General features: G+C 36.5%; 1 protein-coding gene across 4 annotated transcripts in view; it reads left to right on the top strand.

Annotated features, from left to right (window-relative positions):
* fam184b (family with sequence similarity 184 member B) overlaps positions 1 to 19279 on the top strand; it is a 50057-nt gene that overhangs the window by 14045 nt on the left and 16733 nt on the right. For 2 of the 4 annotated variants that reach the window (XR_012401307.1, XM_073945220.1), the window contains exons 2-9: positions 1646 to 1825; positions 6443 to 7117; positions 9986 to 10121; positions 12352 to 12503; positions 14527 to 14799; positions 16103 to 16198; positions 17819 to 17998; positions 18301 to 18407. Coding sequence is in view for 3 of the 4 variants with exons in the window: in XM_073945220.1 (XP_073801321.1) it covers positions 1646 to 1825; positions 6443 to 7117; positions 9986 to 10121; positions 12352 to 12503; positions 14527 to 14799; positions 16103 to 16198; positions 17819 to 17998; positions 18301 to 18407 (1799 nt within the window). In the remaining variant the exon portion in view is untranslated. 4 annotated transcript variants of the gene reach the window in all.

Genomic DNA, 19279 nt, shown 5'->3' with positions numbered 1-19279 from the left:
CTGTGAATTGATCTACTAGCATAGGAGCTCCAGTTGAGCTAATAATTTGTCGGGTTTATACACAATTTAAAAATGCAGAAATTTACATGTAGAAACGTTAGGCTGGTGTGGGGTTAGGTGGTGGATCTAAGTGAATTGGAAATTTATCCAAAGCGGAATTCAATATGCAGTTAAAATCACCATCAACTATTCACCTTATTCTCCGCCGACGAGCGGGCGCTGCCATTTGAATCTTTTTGGCTTGAGACTTCCGGTCTCATTCACTTTCATTCATTATTTGACGTAAAAAACTGCTCGTTACCCTGCTTGATGTTGCAATTTGATATTTCCTTATTATATTATTCTACTTGGTCTGTATAGTCATGCAAACATTTGTTTGTAGAGCAAATAGTTTGACCGTTTTCTGCCTTTTATTATTCCTAGTCATTTCTCCCATAGGCGACTGAATCGGAAGTTCTAAGACAATCGCAAAAACAGGCGCACTTCCGCATTTTAGAATAAGGTCAATAAACTGAATATCAGGAAAAGAAGGTAGAAGGTTAAACACCTTACAAAAAAAAGCTGTTTTGTCATAATTATGGGCAAAGCAATTCAGGAAAAGTAAAATGGTTAGAACCAATTAAGCCAGTGACAAGAATGGGCTATTTTATATCAATTTCTTAATGAGAAAATTCATATATATATATATATATATATATATATATATATATATATATATATATATATATATATATATATATATATATATATATATATATATATATATATATATTTATATATATATATATATTTTTTTTTTTTTTTTTTTTTTTTTATGGGGTAAAACCTTTAACTGCTTTTGTATTAAGAGTTCTCCTGTGTAAGTGTGCATTACTGGATCATTGATTTTGGCATTTTAGATTTTTTAACAGATTGATAAAAAAATGCTATGTCCATACCTTTAGAAATACTGTTGTTGGCTATTCCAGCTCCTTAATTTCTTTGGTCAAACAAAATGCACATATCAAATCTTAAATAACTATCTGTATCTAGTCTATAATAATAATAATAATACATTTTTGCTATGATGCGATTTTCTTAAACTCAAAGCACTACTCAAAGATCTACTATAACAAACAAAAAATGCAGATGATTACATGCTTGCCTAAAATCCCAATAAGAAGCCAAAAGTCATACCGCAATAATTAAACAATAAAGAACAATAAATAAGAAAAATGTTACAAATTGCATAAAAGTGACAGTGATGATCACAAATGACAGTAAAATCACTGTAAAAATGTTTGTTTGAACTTGTTCAGCAAGCAAATATATTATTTGTTATTTATTTTTAAATAAAATGCATTATAATGAATTATATACCTGGAATTAGTAAATGCCAAGCGATACCACTGTGAAAGTGTAAATGCGTACGAACATCAGTGCTCAAATCACACTAATAAGTTTAAAACGACCATGTGCAGAGCATAAACATAAACACGTAATAGAAAGATACATTGCAGATAACTGTGGGGTAGTAACTGATTTGATCTGAGTGAAAGAGATTGTCAGTAAATAACTGTTGGACTGTTTGATTAGTGGTTCATATAAAACATGTGTTGTCCAGCTGTGTATGACTTATATCTATGTTTGTGTGTTTGATGTATAGGTCATATATTCTTTAAACACAAAAAATGAGGAACAAGAGGCAACTCTGCAATCATTACGCCGTGTTGCTACAGAGACGCAGGGCAGCCTCCAGCCAACCACAGGTCAGGATGAGGAAGAGGAGGAATCAGCATCTATTTTAAGGACACGCCTCCTAGAGCTGCAGGCCACCGTAGAGGAAGTAAACATAAGTGGTCACACATACATATGAGGGCTTTTCACACTTGATTCCTTTAACCTTGGTTCAGTCTGAACCTGAGTTAATGAAACACTGCCTTGTCTTGCTCATGTTTCACATTGCTCATACTTTACGCAGGGTACACATATATTTCTGGGTATTCATATGCTGACGTTTCACACTTTACAACACTGATGATTGGCTTAACATTTGTCAGTGCATAATTGCAGTGTCAATGCCATTGATTGGATAATTGCAACCAACTATTGTAGCCGTGTGTCCACCAAAACATTTCAAAATGCGAGTGCTCTTATAAAAACCAACAAGTGTTTCTTTGATGCAGCTTTTTCAGTAAAGAGTCATGCTCTTTGGCTGGTATGAGACACCAAATATCCACAGTTTTTAACTAACTAAATTGTCTGTCTGAAAATGTCAGCAAAATGTTCAACACTTGATTTCTCTGCCAATTTTAGTGTGCTTAATGTATGGAATTAATTAATACATTTTCTTAATGCCATTCTTGAATATATGGCTATATTCAAGATAAATTAATTCACAGGTAATTCTCGTACATGACTTTCTTAAACCTTTTGTTTTAAAGGTCAATTTCAAATCTTTAGATGTTCAAAATCGTTGTGATGTGGGATTAAACCATAGAGACCCCAGAAAAAACCAACACTGACCAGGGGACCTTCTTGCTTTGAGACACTGACTACATTAAAATGAACAGTAATCAGTAATTAAATTATTTACCTTAATCTGAATTAGACAATAATATGATTAAGGAGTTTGCATGATTTGCTTTTTGAATGTACCTTTCATGATCCCATTTTACATGTTATGGAACATAATTGGACTAACATCATCGTGTCTTCATACTATACACAATTCCTTTAGAATTTCATGTAATTTCGGGTGTTTTTTTTTTTTTTTTTTTTTTGACTTTAACTGCAGTTTGCTACTTTTACTTTCATTGATGAACATTTAATGCATGCCCGCCTTGACAAACAATATTGGATGTGAGTATGAACTGCTGGAAGAGTGTTGTTTTAATAGAATTTGATACCGCACACCGTATGGGGAAAAAACTCCACACTTTGGGATGCAGATGTCTGTAGTCCTTTACTGACTCGGTGGGTGCAGAGAGTAGTGTCCAACAGCCGTGTGTGTATGGAATATCCTGTCGCAAATGCGGTGAAAATTCTACAATGATGGTAATAGTGTGCGGTGTTTACATGTCTGTTCTGCACTTCAAGAATGCGACTATAATCAGCATTCTCCACATGTCCTAATTCGATTTCAGTTTAGTTAGATTATGACTTCAATCGGATGAAGGTAATCCAAAATCGTTGTTTACATGGTAGACTCTTACTCAGAGTTTTGTTTTAATCATATTATTTGTGTCCATGTAAACTCAGTGTGGTGTTTGATCCATCCTTCCTACTCTGTGATTGGATGGCTGGTTCAAAACTGCAAGCTGAACTGCCGCTCTAGGCTAAGGACGGTTATGCCGCCCTCAACCCTTAAAGTGACAGCGGGTGCTGAGGGAGCTGTCGCTGGTGCCGCCCTTTCTATTCTGCCGCCCTAGACGCGGATATAATTGAGGGCTCGGGTGGTAAGGGTAGTGACGCTGACGCCGCCCTAGACGCGGATATAACTGATGGCATGGGTGGTGCGGGTAGTGTCGCGGACACCGCTCTAGACACGGAAATAACTGAGGGCGCGGGTGGTGAGGGTAGTGTCACGGACGCCGCCCTAGATGCGAATATAACTGAGGGCGCGGGTGGTGAGGGTAGTGTCACGGACGCCGCCCTAGATGCGAATATAACTGAGGGCACGGGTGGTGAGGGTAGTGTCACGGACGCCGCCCTAGACGCGAATATAACTGAGGGCGGGAGAGGTGAGGGTTGTGTCGGGGATGCCGCCCTCTGTATTCTGCCGCCCTAGGCGGCCGCCTAGGTCGCCTCTATGGACGTGCCGGCCCTGGCTGCATTTTACTAAAAGTTGGCTATAATTCAGGTCTTCGGGCACATGGTAAAATCCCAGAAATAGACATTCATCTAATCATCACACCATTGACATTGTCAAAAAATGATTTTCTCGACTTGAACCCAGGGGTTACATTTTTTTATTCCCAGTACCGACAAGAGTTTTAGGTTTAAGGAGTGTGAACAGTGGTCTCTTCTACCCACGGCAGAGGTGCTTCGGTGTGTGTGTTTACCACTCACTGCTTCGGATGTGTGTGTACTAATGTAAATCTAATTTAGATCAAATTCAGAGTACTTGGCCTTCACATCACTTCACTTACACTAACTGTATTGCCAACTGTACTTGTTTCAAGTACTTGTTTCAGAATTTTTGGTCTATAAAGATAAGGCTGCATATTATTAACTGCAAATCATATGTTCCCTATAGCAATTAAACATTTTGTCAAAATGATACGTTTTTTTCTGTGACAAGTTACTTACATTTTTATAGCCATGTTTACTTTTGGAACTTTTTATTTAGAAAACTTGATCCCCATTTGACAAATTAGTCATAAGCTCATTTTTTATACATCATTTGGCAATTTATATTGGCAAATATATATTTGTGCAACATAAGACATGAGCTTTTGTCAGCCAGGGTCACATATAAAAATTTTAAAACTCTAACTCTAATAATTTTCAAGTAGCAATTTATTTCCACTCAAACGCTTAAATGACTATTCACTGCACTCTTTTTTCATAACTGTCTAAAACATATGAAAATTACATTATTGCCTATTGGTTGCTAAGCATCAAGTTGTAACATTCACTGCATTATTTCATGCTGTACAAGTTTGGCACTACAATGAGTGGAAAACACCAGATAAAACCCTGAGATTATAGCTGCGTCCCAAATGGCACACTATACACTATGCACTCATGCACTATGTACTTATGCACTTACACACTCAACAGGATAGTATATGTATAAAGTGGCGTCCCAAATGGCACACTAATGTTTTTTTACTAAGCGGAAATTCACACCGTTTCCCTGATGACGTTTGACGGTTGCCAAATCAGTGAAATAAACGACAGAGTTTTCAAATAATACCTGCCGTGAGCATTGCCGCATTCACCATCGGGAGGCGCTATAATCACTCTCGTAGGAGAATTTTGCTTTCACCATTCAAAATAAATAAAGTTATTCAACATGTGCGTCCGATAGCTCCGCTCCTTCCGCTACGTAAGCAAACCTGCGGTCCTTGAGTGCGTGAAGTGTCCATCATTACACACATTTTAGCGGCTGAATGAGTGCATCATCTGGGTAATTAAAGTGCACTTATTATTTTCAGAGTTTTCAGTGTGAACACACTACTTACACTATTTATACTACAAAATGGCGTAGAATAGTGCATAAGTATGCGATTTGGGACGCAGCTTATCATTTTCTGTTTATCATTTTCTACTTTTTTCTGTTTAGAAAAATTCATAATTTACTCACCCTACTTGTTTAAAAAATGTTTGAGATCCTTTCTCCTATTGGACACAAAAGAATCTAAATCTAATTTGAATGTTGGAAATTGGCAGTTTATAAGTATATATATATATATATATATATATATATATATATATATATATATATATATATATATATATATATATATATATATATTATGTTTGTATAGGTTTGACAATGAATCTGATACACTTTATCACTACAAAATTAACCGACTTTCACAGTTTGTTGGGATCTCCACAGGGTCAGTATATATAGCTAAACTTTTGGTCATTCATGGCATGCCAATGCCAAAGTCATTTTCAATGGTGCCAGAAGCAAAAATTTTGGGCTGTTAATGATATAAAACATTTATTGTTCTCTGATGGGTCCACCTTTACTGTCTTTCCCACATCCAGCAGAGTTACGATGTGGAGAAGCCCTAAAGATGCATACCACCCAGACTGCGGCATGCCCTAAGTAAAGCATGGGGGTGGATCAGTGATTGTTTGGCCTGCAATATTATGGCATTCCCAATACTTATGCTAGAGATCACGTCACTGCCAAGGATTAACAAACTATTCTGGTGGACCATGTGCACCCAATGGTTCAAGTTTGTATCCTGAAGGTGGTGCTGTGTATCAGGATGATAATGCACCAATACACACTTCAAGACTGGTGACATAGTGGTTTGATCAACATGAAAGTGAATTCTACCGTGTGCTGCACAGGTCTAAACATTATTGAGTGTACTGGAGGATTGAGTCAGGAAACATTTTCCTCCGCCTGGCCACTATTCTGCAAAAAGAATGACTCAAAATCCCTCTCGCCACTGTGCAGGACTGGATCTGCCTAGACAAATTGAATTTTACTAATGAATTATTGTGGTCCAAAACCAGGCAATTTTCTTTAATAGTCCTCTTTGTGTGTGTTTTGTTGTGCATGTCAGTGTTTTTTTTTTTTTTTTTTTTACCGAAGAAAGAAGCTCATAGACATTTAGAAACACATCAGTGAGTAGATTTAGGTTTTTGAATGAACTTTCCCTTTAAATGCAGTGTGAAAAGCCCTACACTTTATCTTGTTTGTATGGACTCAAATAAGTTATATACAAGATGAATAGATTCACTTTCTTTAACCTGGGAAATGTATCCATCTTAGGTGGAGGAGCGTGGTCAGAGGGCTGAAATAGAGTATGCAGAGCGCATAGCTGTGTTGACCCAAGAGACATCAGATCTGCGCAGAGACTACCAGAATCTGCAAACAGATAGAGACAACCAACACAAATTACTGCAACAAACACAGGATGAAAAAAAGCACTTGGAGAACGAGTGCCAAGAGCTACGGAGAGCCAGAGATGAAGAGAGAAAGCGAGAAGAGGAGGAGAAGATGCAAAGAGTGGAGGAGGAGAGGAAGAAAGAGATGGAGGAGAAGAACAGAGAAACGGAGGAAAGGAATAGAGTGTCACAGGAAAGAAAAAGAGTAGAAGAAGAATGTGAGGTAAAGTTGAAAACGGCAAGAAAGGAGGTACAGGTTCTGAGGGAGGAGAAGGAGAGCATGGAGAAACAACTTAAGAGCGACATGGAGGAGTGGAAGAAGAGAGTGAAGGAGATGGAAGACGAGAGGAAGGACGAGCAAGAAGCGGCAAAGAAGGCACTACAGCAGAGCCTCAATGAACACATCAACCAGTGGCACCAGAGAGAGCAAGAAAACCGCAAATCCCAGAATTCAACACTTCAGCAGAGGCTGAGAAAAGCTGAGGCGGATTTGGAGGTTCGAGAACAGAGGCTGAATGAGAGCAACAGACACTGCAGCAAGCTTCAGGAGAGAGTCGAGGTACGCATGTGTACATGAACAGTCAAACATTTACAGAATTTAGGAAAATTGGCAAGAGAATGTTGGTCTTATTGGCCATAAAAACAATGCTTTTCAATCTTTTATTACATAAATATAAACATCAGATTTTTAATTTTATTTTAAACAGTCATCTTAAGATAATTACTTGATAATTAATGGAGAATTATGTGGTAAATCTAAAATGTGCTACATTTTAGATTTACCACATATTTCTCCATTAATTAAAATATTTCTCCATTAATTAAAAAAAAGTGCTACATTTTAGATTTACCACATATTTCTCCATTAATTAAAATATTTCTCCATTAATTAAAAAAAAAAAAAAATATATATATATATATATATATATATATATATATATATATATATAGAAACAAATTAGTATTGTTTTATAGGCCAGTTCACATATATACATTTGAGTGACCATGTGTAACTGACCATTCAGCAGGGTGTTTGTCTCAGTGAAAAAGGGCAGTAATTACTGCTGTGACTGACATTTCCGAATCTAATTGAGACAGAGATTAGAGGGATCAGACAAACACCCACAATTACCATCACTCAGACACACACAGCTGTGCAGAAACAGATGGCAGAGCCGACTTTAACAGTCTTTGACAATACCCCACAGATCTGTAGCCAGATTTTCCAGCAACGTCTGAGCAGAACCTGCAGACAATAACAATAATATAGGCTTTTTTTAAGTGGGACACAAAATAAATCTTTCCTCTCGGTGTTTAAATAGGGTAAAGACAAATGATTAAATTAGTAAGAGTTGCAGAATTGACTCTTAAATCTGCTATCACACAGCTTTTAATGTACACTAAAGCAAAATAGATGTGCTTAAAAATGCCAGATGCACAGTGAGATGAGTAACACCCAGTCTGCTGTAGCTCGAAAAAGATTAACAGGAAAATTAATCGGTTGCACCTCAGACATGTGAACTCAGAGCAGCTGCTGTGATGTCATCAAAAGGTTCGTAGCTTTAAAAGTGTTCATGGAAAAGTCATAACTGACTGATTAAATGGGTATTTTTAATCTTTAAGATGTCACGGTCATAAAAATAAATGCTATACATGGATCTAAACTATTATTTGGAAAATATCTTGTTTGTTTAAAGTTACATTAGTCTTTTTCTCACTGTAGTGTCATGTTTGTACATTTAATTTGTATCATTCACATAGATCTAATTGATATTAATTTAGATTTAAAAATTGAATATATATATATATATATATATATATATATATATATATATGTTTAATTTACATTATTGCTTTTTATCTACACAATGTAGTATAGTATCATATTTGTGTATGTAATTTAATGAATTATTCATGTTAAATTAATCAAAAAAAATTATAATATTTTGTTGCTTTTTATCTTAAAAAGAACTCATGGTTCTTGTAGTTATATTTAGTATTTTATTTATGAAGCTATTAATATTTTTTTAAATGTGATTGATGTTTTTTTCTCCAACTATTTCCATGGACACTCCTTCCTTGTGGTCCTTGGGTTTCCCCTGAAATGAAGTCATCTTGGGCTTTAAGGGTCTGCGAGATGATGTTGTTTCAGAAGTTCATAACTGATCTGATTTTTTTCAATAAGTGGACACATTGAGATAATGGAGATCCTTTAATTCTTAGTAAGATGTGAGTAGTGATCAGTTTATTGCCAGGTTGTTGTTATGCAGATGCTAAACAGTTCACTATGGGTTTTTTTTGTGTGTGTGTGTGCTTCTATTCTGGGTAGTTTATTCATTCATTTATTAATTTTTTTGTTGGCTTAGTCCCTTTATTAACCCGGGGTTGCCACAGCGGAATGAACCACCAACTTATCCAGCTAGTTTTTACGCAGCGGATGCCCTTCCAGCTGCAACCCATCTCTGGGAAAATTCTTGGTAGTTGCTTATGTAAAAGATCCTATGGACAAATGATATTCTGGGGTCGTGAAAATCTGCTTAAGAAAGAAGTTAAGAATGTCATAAGAAGACACTTTTCTAGTGCATATTTTAATAAGCTCTATGATATTTTCTTAAGAACATCTTTTTTTTTAAGAGTGACGTTATCTGGTATGACAGCTCCTCTTGAAAACTTACCCGTTACCTGAAGATTACCATCATATTCATAATACACTGTAACTACACCAACGTGCTGCAAACATCTTCAATGTAATCTGTAAATTCTGGAAATTTAATTATCAGAGCCCACATAATTTTATGGAATACGGATTGTCACTTGATCTGCTAAAGGCAGTTTTAACATAGGCACCAATGCTGTTATTAAGCTAAAGTCAGTTCTGTGTTGATTTAGTTTAGCTCAACACTAATTTTTCAAGATGTGATTGAGCTGTAAGGAAGCATTCACTTCAAGTTTAGCTGGTGTAAATAATTACACTTAGTCAAAAAAATTGTAAAAACATGGACATTTTTTAATTATTTTCACATTCACTGTCTAATGGGCAGTTGCTGACCAGATAAATTAGGCTTTTACTTTTTTTTTGGCATCTTATGCTGCAGGAATGCAAAAATTACATATATTTTGAATGCTTCATGAAGGCTAAACATCTTATCTTTGAATATTTAAGACAAGTGGCAACTTACTTCTAACTTGGAGAGATTACGTATAGTTTTCCGAAAAACAAACTTTTCAGGAGTTCAAAAAGTTTGTTTAGAACATGAATGATAATATTTATTTATTAACTTTGTTCAGAAATTAGAAGAATAAATACATTTAATGTGAATCTGAGTCTTAAGAATCTTTCATTCTGAGGACCAAAATTAAGAACCACTTCTCTAACCCCATCCATAATCAACAGTTACGCTTATTCAGTGAATCATTTCTCTTATAGGATCTCGAGGAGCAGTTGGAGGATGGACGTCACCGGGTGGCTGAGGCTGAAAGTGTGGCAAAGAAAGCAGAGGAAGAGTTAGCTGTAGCCAAAGAACGATTATTGCTGCAAGAGAATGAGCTACAGAGCAAGTCAGGTACAGATCAAAGAAAGACATGCCGCACTGTGAAAAATGTGTTGCTGCCTTTAAGTTTTGTGTTGATTCAAGTGTTTTCAGTTGTCTGTCTGAACTGTTATACTTCAAGTTTGAATTGCCTTGAGAGTAGGAAATTCCTTTTCACACAAAAAGTGAATTAATTAAATGCTACAATTTCTTTGCATCATATTGTATATAATTAATTCTACTAATTTAATGTTCAATTAAGAGCCTTATTTATAATAGAAATGTCTACTATCTTTGATTTGTATATAAAGGGATAGTTTACCCAAAAAAAAAAATTCTGTCATCATTCAGTTTAACTTGAGATTCTTTTAAACACTTCCTTTCAAAGATATTTAAAAAAGCTGGAAACCTATAACCATTAACTTACATGGTATTTGTTTGTTCTACTGTTGATGTCTATGGCTACAACAGGCTGTCTGCAGGTTCCTTAAAAGTCTTCAATTCACTTAAAGGTGGAGTAGTGATCTGGCAAAATGCTAATCGGTTAGCATATTAGCTTTGGACGGTAGGGGAGGGATTGTGTTTTAAAGCCACAACTCCTGAAATCATGAACGCGCACACTGCAACACAACAGCAGACAATCCACTAGTTCATGTCATTTGCCAGTTAAGTCTATGTAGTGGTTGGCTCGGTGGCGTGCAGGAATTTCACTTATTACTAAGCCACACTTACATGCTATTTCAGAGCAAATATTCAGAGTAGCATGGTAAACAATATCGGAAGCGTGTCACAGGCTGCCATTGTTCAGAAATGAACTAATGTAAATATAAAAGCAACTTCAGCTCAGTAAAGCAGGCTAGACAGTAGTGCTATTTACTGATGTCTTGTTGTTAAACTAAATATAAATCTACATTATTGATTCTGTAAAATTACCTTATGAAACTGAAAACAGTCACATTAATCTTTCGCCGAAAGATTTCAGTTGCTGAACAACACTTCTGTGCAGATAACCCAATTATAACACAACAGACTTTACATCAGCTCAGCGTGAGGCCAAAATAGTTTTAAAATAGAACATTACCTGTCTAACAGAAATCCTTCAGCCATGGTGTCATCCTTCCTCCAGCGTGCAAAAGTAACTCCAATATTAATTCAGGAATTTAAAAAGTTTTAATTCAGCATTTGATTTTGCCGCAACTGTCTCGTGTGCAAGTGTTGTGAACCCGCGGCACTCATTCAGGCGTGCACGCGCTAATGGCGGATATGCATGAACAGAGATGCACAAAAGCCCAAATCTGCATTTGTTGACAGACAGTTTGTGCTACTTATCGGAATTATGGGAGATGTCGGCCTGACAATATTTAATTGGATGAACATTTTTTTGTTTTATGCCTTAACCAGAATATGAAAATACATATGAACACATTTAGATCATTTACTTTATTCATTTCTATTGGACTGTGAAGAGACTTTCAATCAGCACAACAAAAAATGTTTCTGAAGACAATCACCTACTGCACCTTTAAATAATGTGTTGTAGCTTAATTTATTTTAAAGACCTCTTAATTTTCCTATGTTCATGTTAAGCTATCAGGCACTAACAATCCATCTCAATAAAACTTTAAGCAAACTTTATTCATCATGTTTACTATAATGTCATCAATATGTTTAATTATCTTCCTTACAATGGAACATGGACCAAATATGGTGTGGACACTGACCTCTACAGACTTATATGCATACATTTTGTTTACTATAGTATACATGTTTTTTACAAAGAAAAGAAAGAAAGATGTTTTGTATACAACTAGAGTTTTCTTGACTAGAGTCATTGTTTAAAAATAAATATTTTAGATTTTTTTTTTTTTAATGGGACAAGTACTGTAAAAATCTTTTCCACTGCCCCAAGCGTACCAGTAGACAAAAAATCTTAAGCATTTAGTGTTGTGTAAGTCTGAAATTTCATTCTTAATGGTCTTAAAATTTGACTTAAACTAAGTACAGGTTTTCAGCTTTCTTCAAATCTTTTTTAGAGTTCAACAAAGTAAGCAAACTCATAACAATTTGAGGGTGAGTAAATTGTGAGTACAAATTCATGTTTGGGTGAAAGGCCCCTTCTGTGCAGTTATATCCTAATTGCCCAACTGTTTATCCGTACATCTCTTTTGAAATTATTGTCTTTCCCATTTGGTCATGATTACTAGCTAGTTTCCTGATTGTTTTGCTTTCTTTGATCTAATCATCATCTTTCTGATTTCTGCAGACGAGTTAATGAGTCAGAGTTCATCTCAGGTGAGATTCTCTGCTGAAGTGGAAGACCTGAGGTCTCAACTCAGTCGTCTCAACATTAGAAACAAAGAGCTGGAGCTTCAGAACAGTGGCCGATCCAATGACCATGCCCGCATGCTCAAACAGGCAAGCCAAACCCACATGCTTTAATGATGCATTCAGATCATGTAGGAAAGATTTTATTTACTGGTTGAATGCACCCCAATGCTGTAATTACTCTGCAGTCTCTGCTGCAAAGATAATCTTAAATTTAAAAAAGGAGAAATGTGCAAGCACAGTTAAAGGGGTGGCCCACTACGATATCATATTTGAAACTTTAGTTGATGTGTAATGTAGCTCAAACTTCAATGCAAAGGGAGACATTGGCTTTTACAGAGTTAGCTTAGCAAAGCCTACAGTTTGGGGACTACAAACAAATACATCTAGGCTAGTGAGATCACAAAATGCTTCAGGTTCCGCTTATTCACCACATGCATACAACCCTGTGCAGCAAAGGGGTGTGGCCAGTGGCACTGTAATGTTATAACAGAGAAAGCTAAAATGCCGTTCAAATGCTGCTATTTTCACCGAGCTTGTTCTTTTTCTGAATTAGGGTTTCCAAAGGACATGACACAAAGTGAGTCATGCTTACAATTTAATTTTGAAATCGTGGTGCTTTTCCTGGTGAAGTGGAGCTGATCAACGAATCACAGTGCATTAGGTGTTAGCTAACCAATCAGAGCATCTTTTGGGGGTGGGCCTTTCAGAGGAAGTAGGAAATATTACAGACAGCTGAGTGTTCAAAATAATCCAAAACAGATAAATAAAAAAAATGGTCACACTATACAATGTTTCATTAATTAATATTAGAGAATGTATTAACTAACAGAAACAAAGAATGTGCAATGCTCATACAGCATTTTTTAATAATAGTTCAACATTTTAAAATATGCATGGGCGTCCCTGGAAAAGAAGGCAGCGTATTATGCTCCAAAATCTCGATGTACTTTTCAGCATTAATAGTGCTATCACAGACGTGCAATTTACTTTTGCCTTTGGCACTGACACAATTCAATACCTTAACAGACCCTGGCTTTTGGGCTTAGTCACAGTCTGGATGATCCTTTTCTCCTTTGGTCTGGAGCACACAGGGTTCATTTCTCCCAAAAAATACCTGAATATTGATTCCTCTGAACACAGTACACGTTTCCACTGTGTGATGGTCCATCCCAGATGCCTCTTAGCCCAGAGAAGGCGACGGCGCTGTTAACATTGGACTTTTTTTTAACATTTGGCACAGTACAGTTTTCATTGGCATTTGTTGAAGAACCTTTGTATTGTGGTACTTGACACAGGTTTGCCAAAGTACTTCTAAGCCCATGTGGTGATATTGCTTTTAGATGAATGGCTATAATTCTTGATGCAGTGCCGCCTGAGGAATTGGAGATCATGGTTGTTGTCAGGCTTGTGCCCTTGTCCTTTAGGTACTGAAATTATCTAAATTCCTCCACATTTCTTGAATCTTTTTATTATGTTATGCACTGTTGAAGTTGAAATATCCAAATGTCTTTCTATCTTTCTTTGAGGAACATTGTTTTTAAACATTTTTAAAAATGTCTTACGTATTTGTTGGCAAACTGGTGGTCCTCAGCCGATCTTTGCTTCTAAAGGATTAGACCTTTTTTGGATGCTACTTTTGTACCAAATCATAATGTCAATTATATGTTGACATCACCTGTTTCAAATCACATCATTATTTAACCAATTTACCTGATCACTAGCCATAAATTACTCCTACTTTTACAATGAATGAAGAAATGTTTTTCAATGCTTGAAATTTCTATGAAACTGAAAAAGGCACAACATGCTGCTGTTTTTTTTAATACATCCACTATTCTCCGCAGTGACTAATAATAAAACATACTGTATAAGATTGAATAAACAACAGGAGGAAATCCTGGTGAAATTCCATTCCATATGAGTCCTGCAAGCTTAGAGATAAAAGCCAGAAACACATATACAAATGATTTTTTTAAAGCATTTGTGTGCAGAAAATATATCAAGCAGGACACTTCAGAGGCTGATTGGTGTAGTGACATCCTTTTGAAATTACAGGATCACAGTTTTACATTGCTATTTTCATTATTGCGTGTGTGTGTGTGTGTTTTAGCATGCAGACACTCTATCCTCTATGCGGCTGGAGCTGCAGCGCGCTCACACTGAGGAGATCAGACGCCTTCAACAGGAGGTGGAGAACGAAAGAAAGAATGACAGGCAGGAGTTGGAAGAAGAGAAGAAACAAGTGCAGCAGAAGATGGAAGAAGAAAAAGTGAGGCTGAAAGAACAGCTTAGAAAAGCACTAGAAGAAGTGATACGCAAACATGCCAGTGAGCTGCGACATGCTCACACGATGCTGGATGCTGAGAAGAAGAAGACGCAGCAGGTACGACAACAGGTTTCAGCTGCTGCCATGGAATCTTACATATTGACAGAAATGTTGATTCATTGGCTTTGCTACTAGAATGCTTTATTGGCTCATGTTACTGCTCATATCAATCCGGTTGTCGTAATTCAGTTTAGTAATACAAATATTTCATTTTATCCATGCAAAAGCGACATGTGTACACATCTGTACGAATCTCTGCTTGTGTTACTATACTGCTACAGGGAACATGAACAACTCCTTTGTGACATGCATTATTATACACAATCCAAATGTTGGAACTCAAGGCATTTTGATTCATTTTTAACACTAAGCTCCAAATATGGATCATTCTGAATTCAGAACCATATGGCGCAAATGTCTGCATTAGAAAATGTGGCCCACACTTTGAAACATGCAGAGACTGGCTCTTATTTCACAATACATCAGCTGCATTAAGTTGTGCAGAAGCTAAAAACATTAATTAAATGTTTAGGTGACCCAGAAATGAAATGTGACATTTCTCACTTATGACTTTTATTTTATTTTATTTTATTTTATTGTTTCCTTAAAACACAAAACCTGTGGTTAGGATAGCATTGGTTAGGAGTAAACAAACTAGCACAAAATGGAAAGAACAAAACAAAACTTAAGACATAAAACTCAACATTGTTGTATACAATGAGCACTATCCCGCCCTGAAAATTTCTTTAAGATGGCCATACACATATTTAAAATGACTCGACATATATATTTTTGGAGTAATAGTTCTAAATAAAATGCCTTGTCATGTTATGGCTTTTAGATATAAAAAGTGTACCTGTACAAGCTGAAATATTAATAAAAATAATAATTATATATGCTTCAAAACATCATGATTTCATGGTACAAATGAACTGAAAAAGGTAGACACTTTAAACAAGATTTAATTTATTAAGATTAATCGGTGCAAATGTAGTGGTTAGTGCGTCGATACATGCAGTCTGGTGGCGACCAGAGTTTGATTCAGCCTCGCGGTCCTATGCCGATCCTTCCGATATATATCTATAGCTCATTGTTAATTTATAATTGATATATGATAATACCAGAAGAATCTTACTGTAAAGTGTTACAGAATTGTATACATAAATGCAACATCAGTTTTGGATGAAAGCAATTAATGATAAGAATGTAAAGATAGGCTATATGCCCCTTAAAACAGGATAGAATAAAATAAAATAATAACATGCTAAATCATTATTTAAAATATTTGATGTTATCATCTACTAATTTTGTTATTATGGAGATAAAAAGCACTTGTATTTCGATGTTGGTTTGAATACAGGCTGAGGAGCAGATGAAAAGCACTGAAGAAGACAGAAAGCTTTTAGAGACAGAGAGGGAAGAGCTGTGCAACCAGCTACAACTGTCCAAAACAGAGGTAAGTTATCACAATGTATGCCACACACAAACAGACATCTTCCTTTGCTTTTTCTCTCAAAAACCACAACAGTCTTGGAGATATTGCAAAACATTGTTGACCTACTACTGAATCGGGTCACCATTAAGAAGATCTATATACATATCAAGCTCAGGCTAAGAGAACAGACTCAGTCCTTCTGCTTAAATACACAGAGACAGACTGAGAGGCCCAGAGCTCTCCACATGACCATGATAAATGAGAAAACAAAAGGAACATTTGTAGTGCCCAAGGCACAGGGCTTCATGTAATGCATCATCTAATCTGCCAGCAGGCTTGGAACTAGGTTATGATTACAGAGCACTACTTAATAAGTGATAGATAAGAAAAAGAGTGTTTTTTTCAGTGCTCAGTTGCAGCAGTGAAGAAAATCATTACAGTTCCTTCTCTATATAAGAAAACTGTGTGCTACAGCCTAATTTGCTTACTTTTGTTATGCCCAAGTCTTGAAAATAGAAAAGTAGAAGTGCTGGTGTACCTGATTTATTCTTATTATTTGTGAGTATAAAACAATTGCATATTTTGCAATAATCACGGTGCGAAAGATATCTGTAAAGTTTTATTGGCTTTTATGTCAGGTGTAAAAATTGAGGTCACACTTTATTTTGGTGGTCCATTTGTTGAATTTAAGTTACATTGCAACTAATTCTCATTAGATTATAAGTAGACTATTAGGTTGGGGTTGGGTTGGGGTTGGGGTTTGGGTAAGTGTAAGTTGACATGTACTTGCAAAGTTTCTTAAAGTCAAATTAAGCAGACAGTCTACTAATACTCAAATGGACCATCAAAATAAAGTGTTACCAAATAGACGGATATTTTTTAAGATAAGAAGTGCTTGTGGTGACCCAGTGACCTTTCTTATTTTCACAATTCTAGCTTTTGTGGTATTTGTGATCTCTAAGAGAGCACGAATGTAACAAAAATTAAAATGGTAAATAATTGAAAAGTGAATGGGTGCCACTATGGCTTAGCAGGTAGCACTGTGGCCTCACAGCAAGATTTCTGTTTCGAGTGATGGCTGGGGGTGAAGGCAGAGTTTGTGTGCAGAGTTTGTATGTTCTCTTTTCATGTGGGTTTCCGCCAGGTGCTGCAGTTTCCCTCCACAGTCCAAAGACATGCGATATAGATGAATTGGCTAAACTTAATTGGCCTTAGTGTGTAATGAGAGAGTGTGTGGGTGTTTCCCAGTGCTGGGTTATGGCAGGAAAGATAAATTCTGCTGTGACAATCCCTGATTAAGCAGGAAATTGACTAAGGAAAGTGAGTAAAAAGGGCAACTGTAATTCCTTCATAATATAAAAAGTTGAGGCCAGCAAAGAAGGCTTTCGATGAAGTGTTTTCTTCTCATACAGAATGCATTTATTCACCGAAATGTACTTTAATTTTGAAATATTGTTACAATCTATTCTTTTAATATATTTGAAGTGTATTTTTAACAGCTTATACTTCAGGCTTCAGTTTCTGTCTCACCATTCTTCAGAAATCATTTAGAATTCATGTCAATCATCAGAATAGAAATGTCCTCCATGCAATATATTCTTTACACTAAATTTGTTTCAGTGTAGTTTTTTTGGCTTGCAGATGACAAAATTGGAAGAGATGATTCAGACTCTGGAGAGAGAGAGAGAAGAGGAGAAGGAAAGGGCAAAAAAGAGAGAGAAGGAGTGCGCAGAGGTGGAGCAGCAGTCAGCATGTGGTCTGGAGTGTGTGCGGATGAGAGAGGAACTGGAAAACACACACAGCAGTATGCAGCAAATACAGGTCCCCACTCTTGTTTGCTCAACACACACTTACCTCTGATATGTGGATGGAGTTTTAGAGATGTCTCTTTCCATTACTGCACAGCTGTATCATGCATACTCACAAGCACACGCAGATATGCAGTTCCCTTATGGCAGCACAAGGTTCTGCTGATCTCAGCAGATCTGTTCCACTCAGAGGAAAGACTCCAGCATTCATTCGGCAACCGATTCACTTCTTTTTTCCCCTTAATCTCAGAAACTCTCCATTCATCCATTGATCCATCTGTTCTTGTTCCCCTTTTCTTTTTACGTCTCTCACAGGAAGAGTTTACTGCACAGAAGGAAGTGTTACAGGCAGAGATTTCAGCTCTACAGCAAGAGAGAGACATTCTGCAACAATCCAATCATGGTTTAGAGGAGAGGATCAGGTGTGTTGTATGACACTGGTTATGTTTCCATTCACCTATTTTTATGCCCATTTGGGAATGTCACATAAATACGGAGACCCGGAAGAGACGTGATGGTGGGAAAAATGGTATAAGAAAAAGAAAAAAAAAAAGGTGATAGAAAAGGTATTTGCGTTCCCTCGCAAAGATGTTTTGCTTTCCCTCGCAAAACTGTTTTTCCACAAACACTTCCTTTTCACTTCATGCACCTCAACCCTTCCGTTTTTGCCAGGATTCTCCCGTATTTTACCATTCTATCCCGCTATCATCCTACCCTAGTATTTTCCCATATTTCTCATATATTTTTAACAACCTCTGTAAAAGCGAATGCATGTATAAGCGCCGACTGACGGATGCGCTTGGTATGATAAACTGATGCCAGATCAGCTTCTGTACACCCCATTTAAAGAGGAGCTAAAATGCAGGACACTTTGGGATTTGGGTGTGTGTTTAAACAGACAAATACGCTTAATAACATGTAAACATATCTGTCCTGAGTGTTTTATTTTTTAAACACAAGTAATTTTCTCTTAAATGAGCACAAACAGTTACTAAAGTAATCAAATGCTATAATTATAGATCTCTGCATTCTTACAGTGACACCTCGGTTTTTAAACAAAACAAAACGAGATAATTATTTGCTGCTCTTCACTTGTTAAAAACATGTCACTTTAAATAGTGTGTACAGAAGCTGATCTGGGATCAGTTTGTCATATGGAGCATGTCTGTCAGTCGGCAGTTGTACATGAATTCGCTGATTCAGAGGTTTTTTAGGAAGGGCGACGATCGACGCACAGCTTTAATAAAAAAAAGTGAATACAGACAATATGGGAAAATACTTAATGATGGGTAGC

This window comes from Danio rerio, chromosome 1, assembly GCF_049306965.1.
Source record: "Danio rerio strain Tuebingen ecotype United States chromosome 1, GRCz12tu, whole genome shotgun sequence".
Classification (NCBI taxonomy): domain Eukaryota; kingdom Metazoa; phylum Chordata; class Actinopteri; order Cypriniformes; family Danionidae; genus Danio; species Danio rerio.
This window is presented reverse-complemented; position numbering and strand designations above follow the sequence as displayed.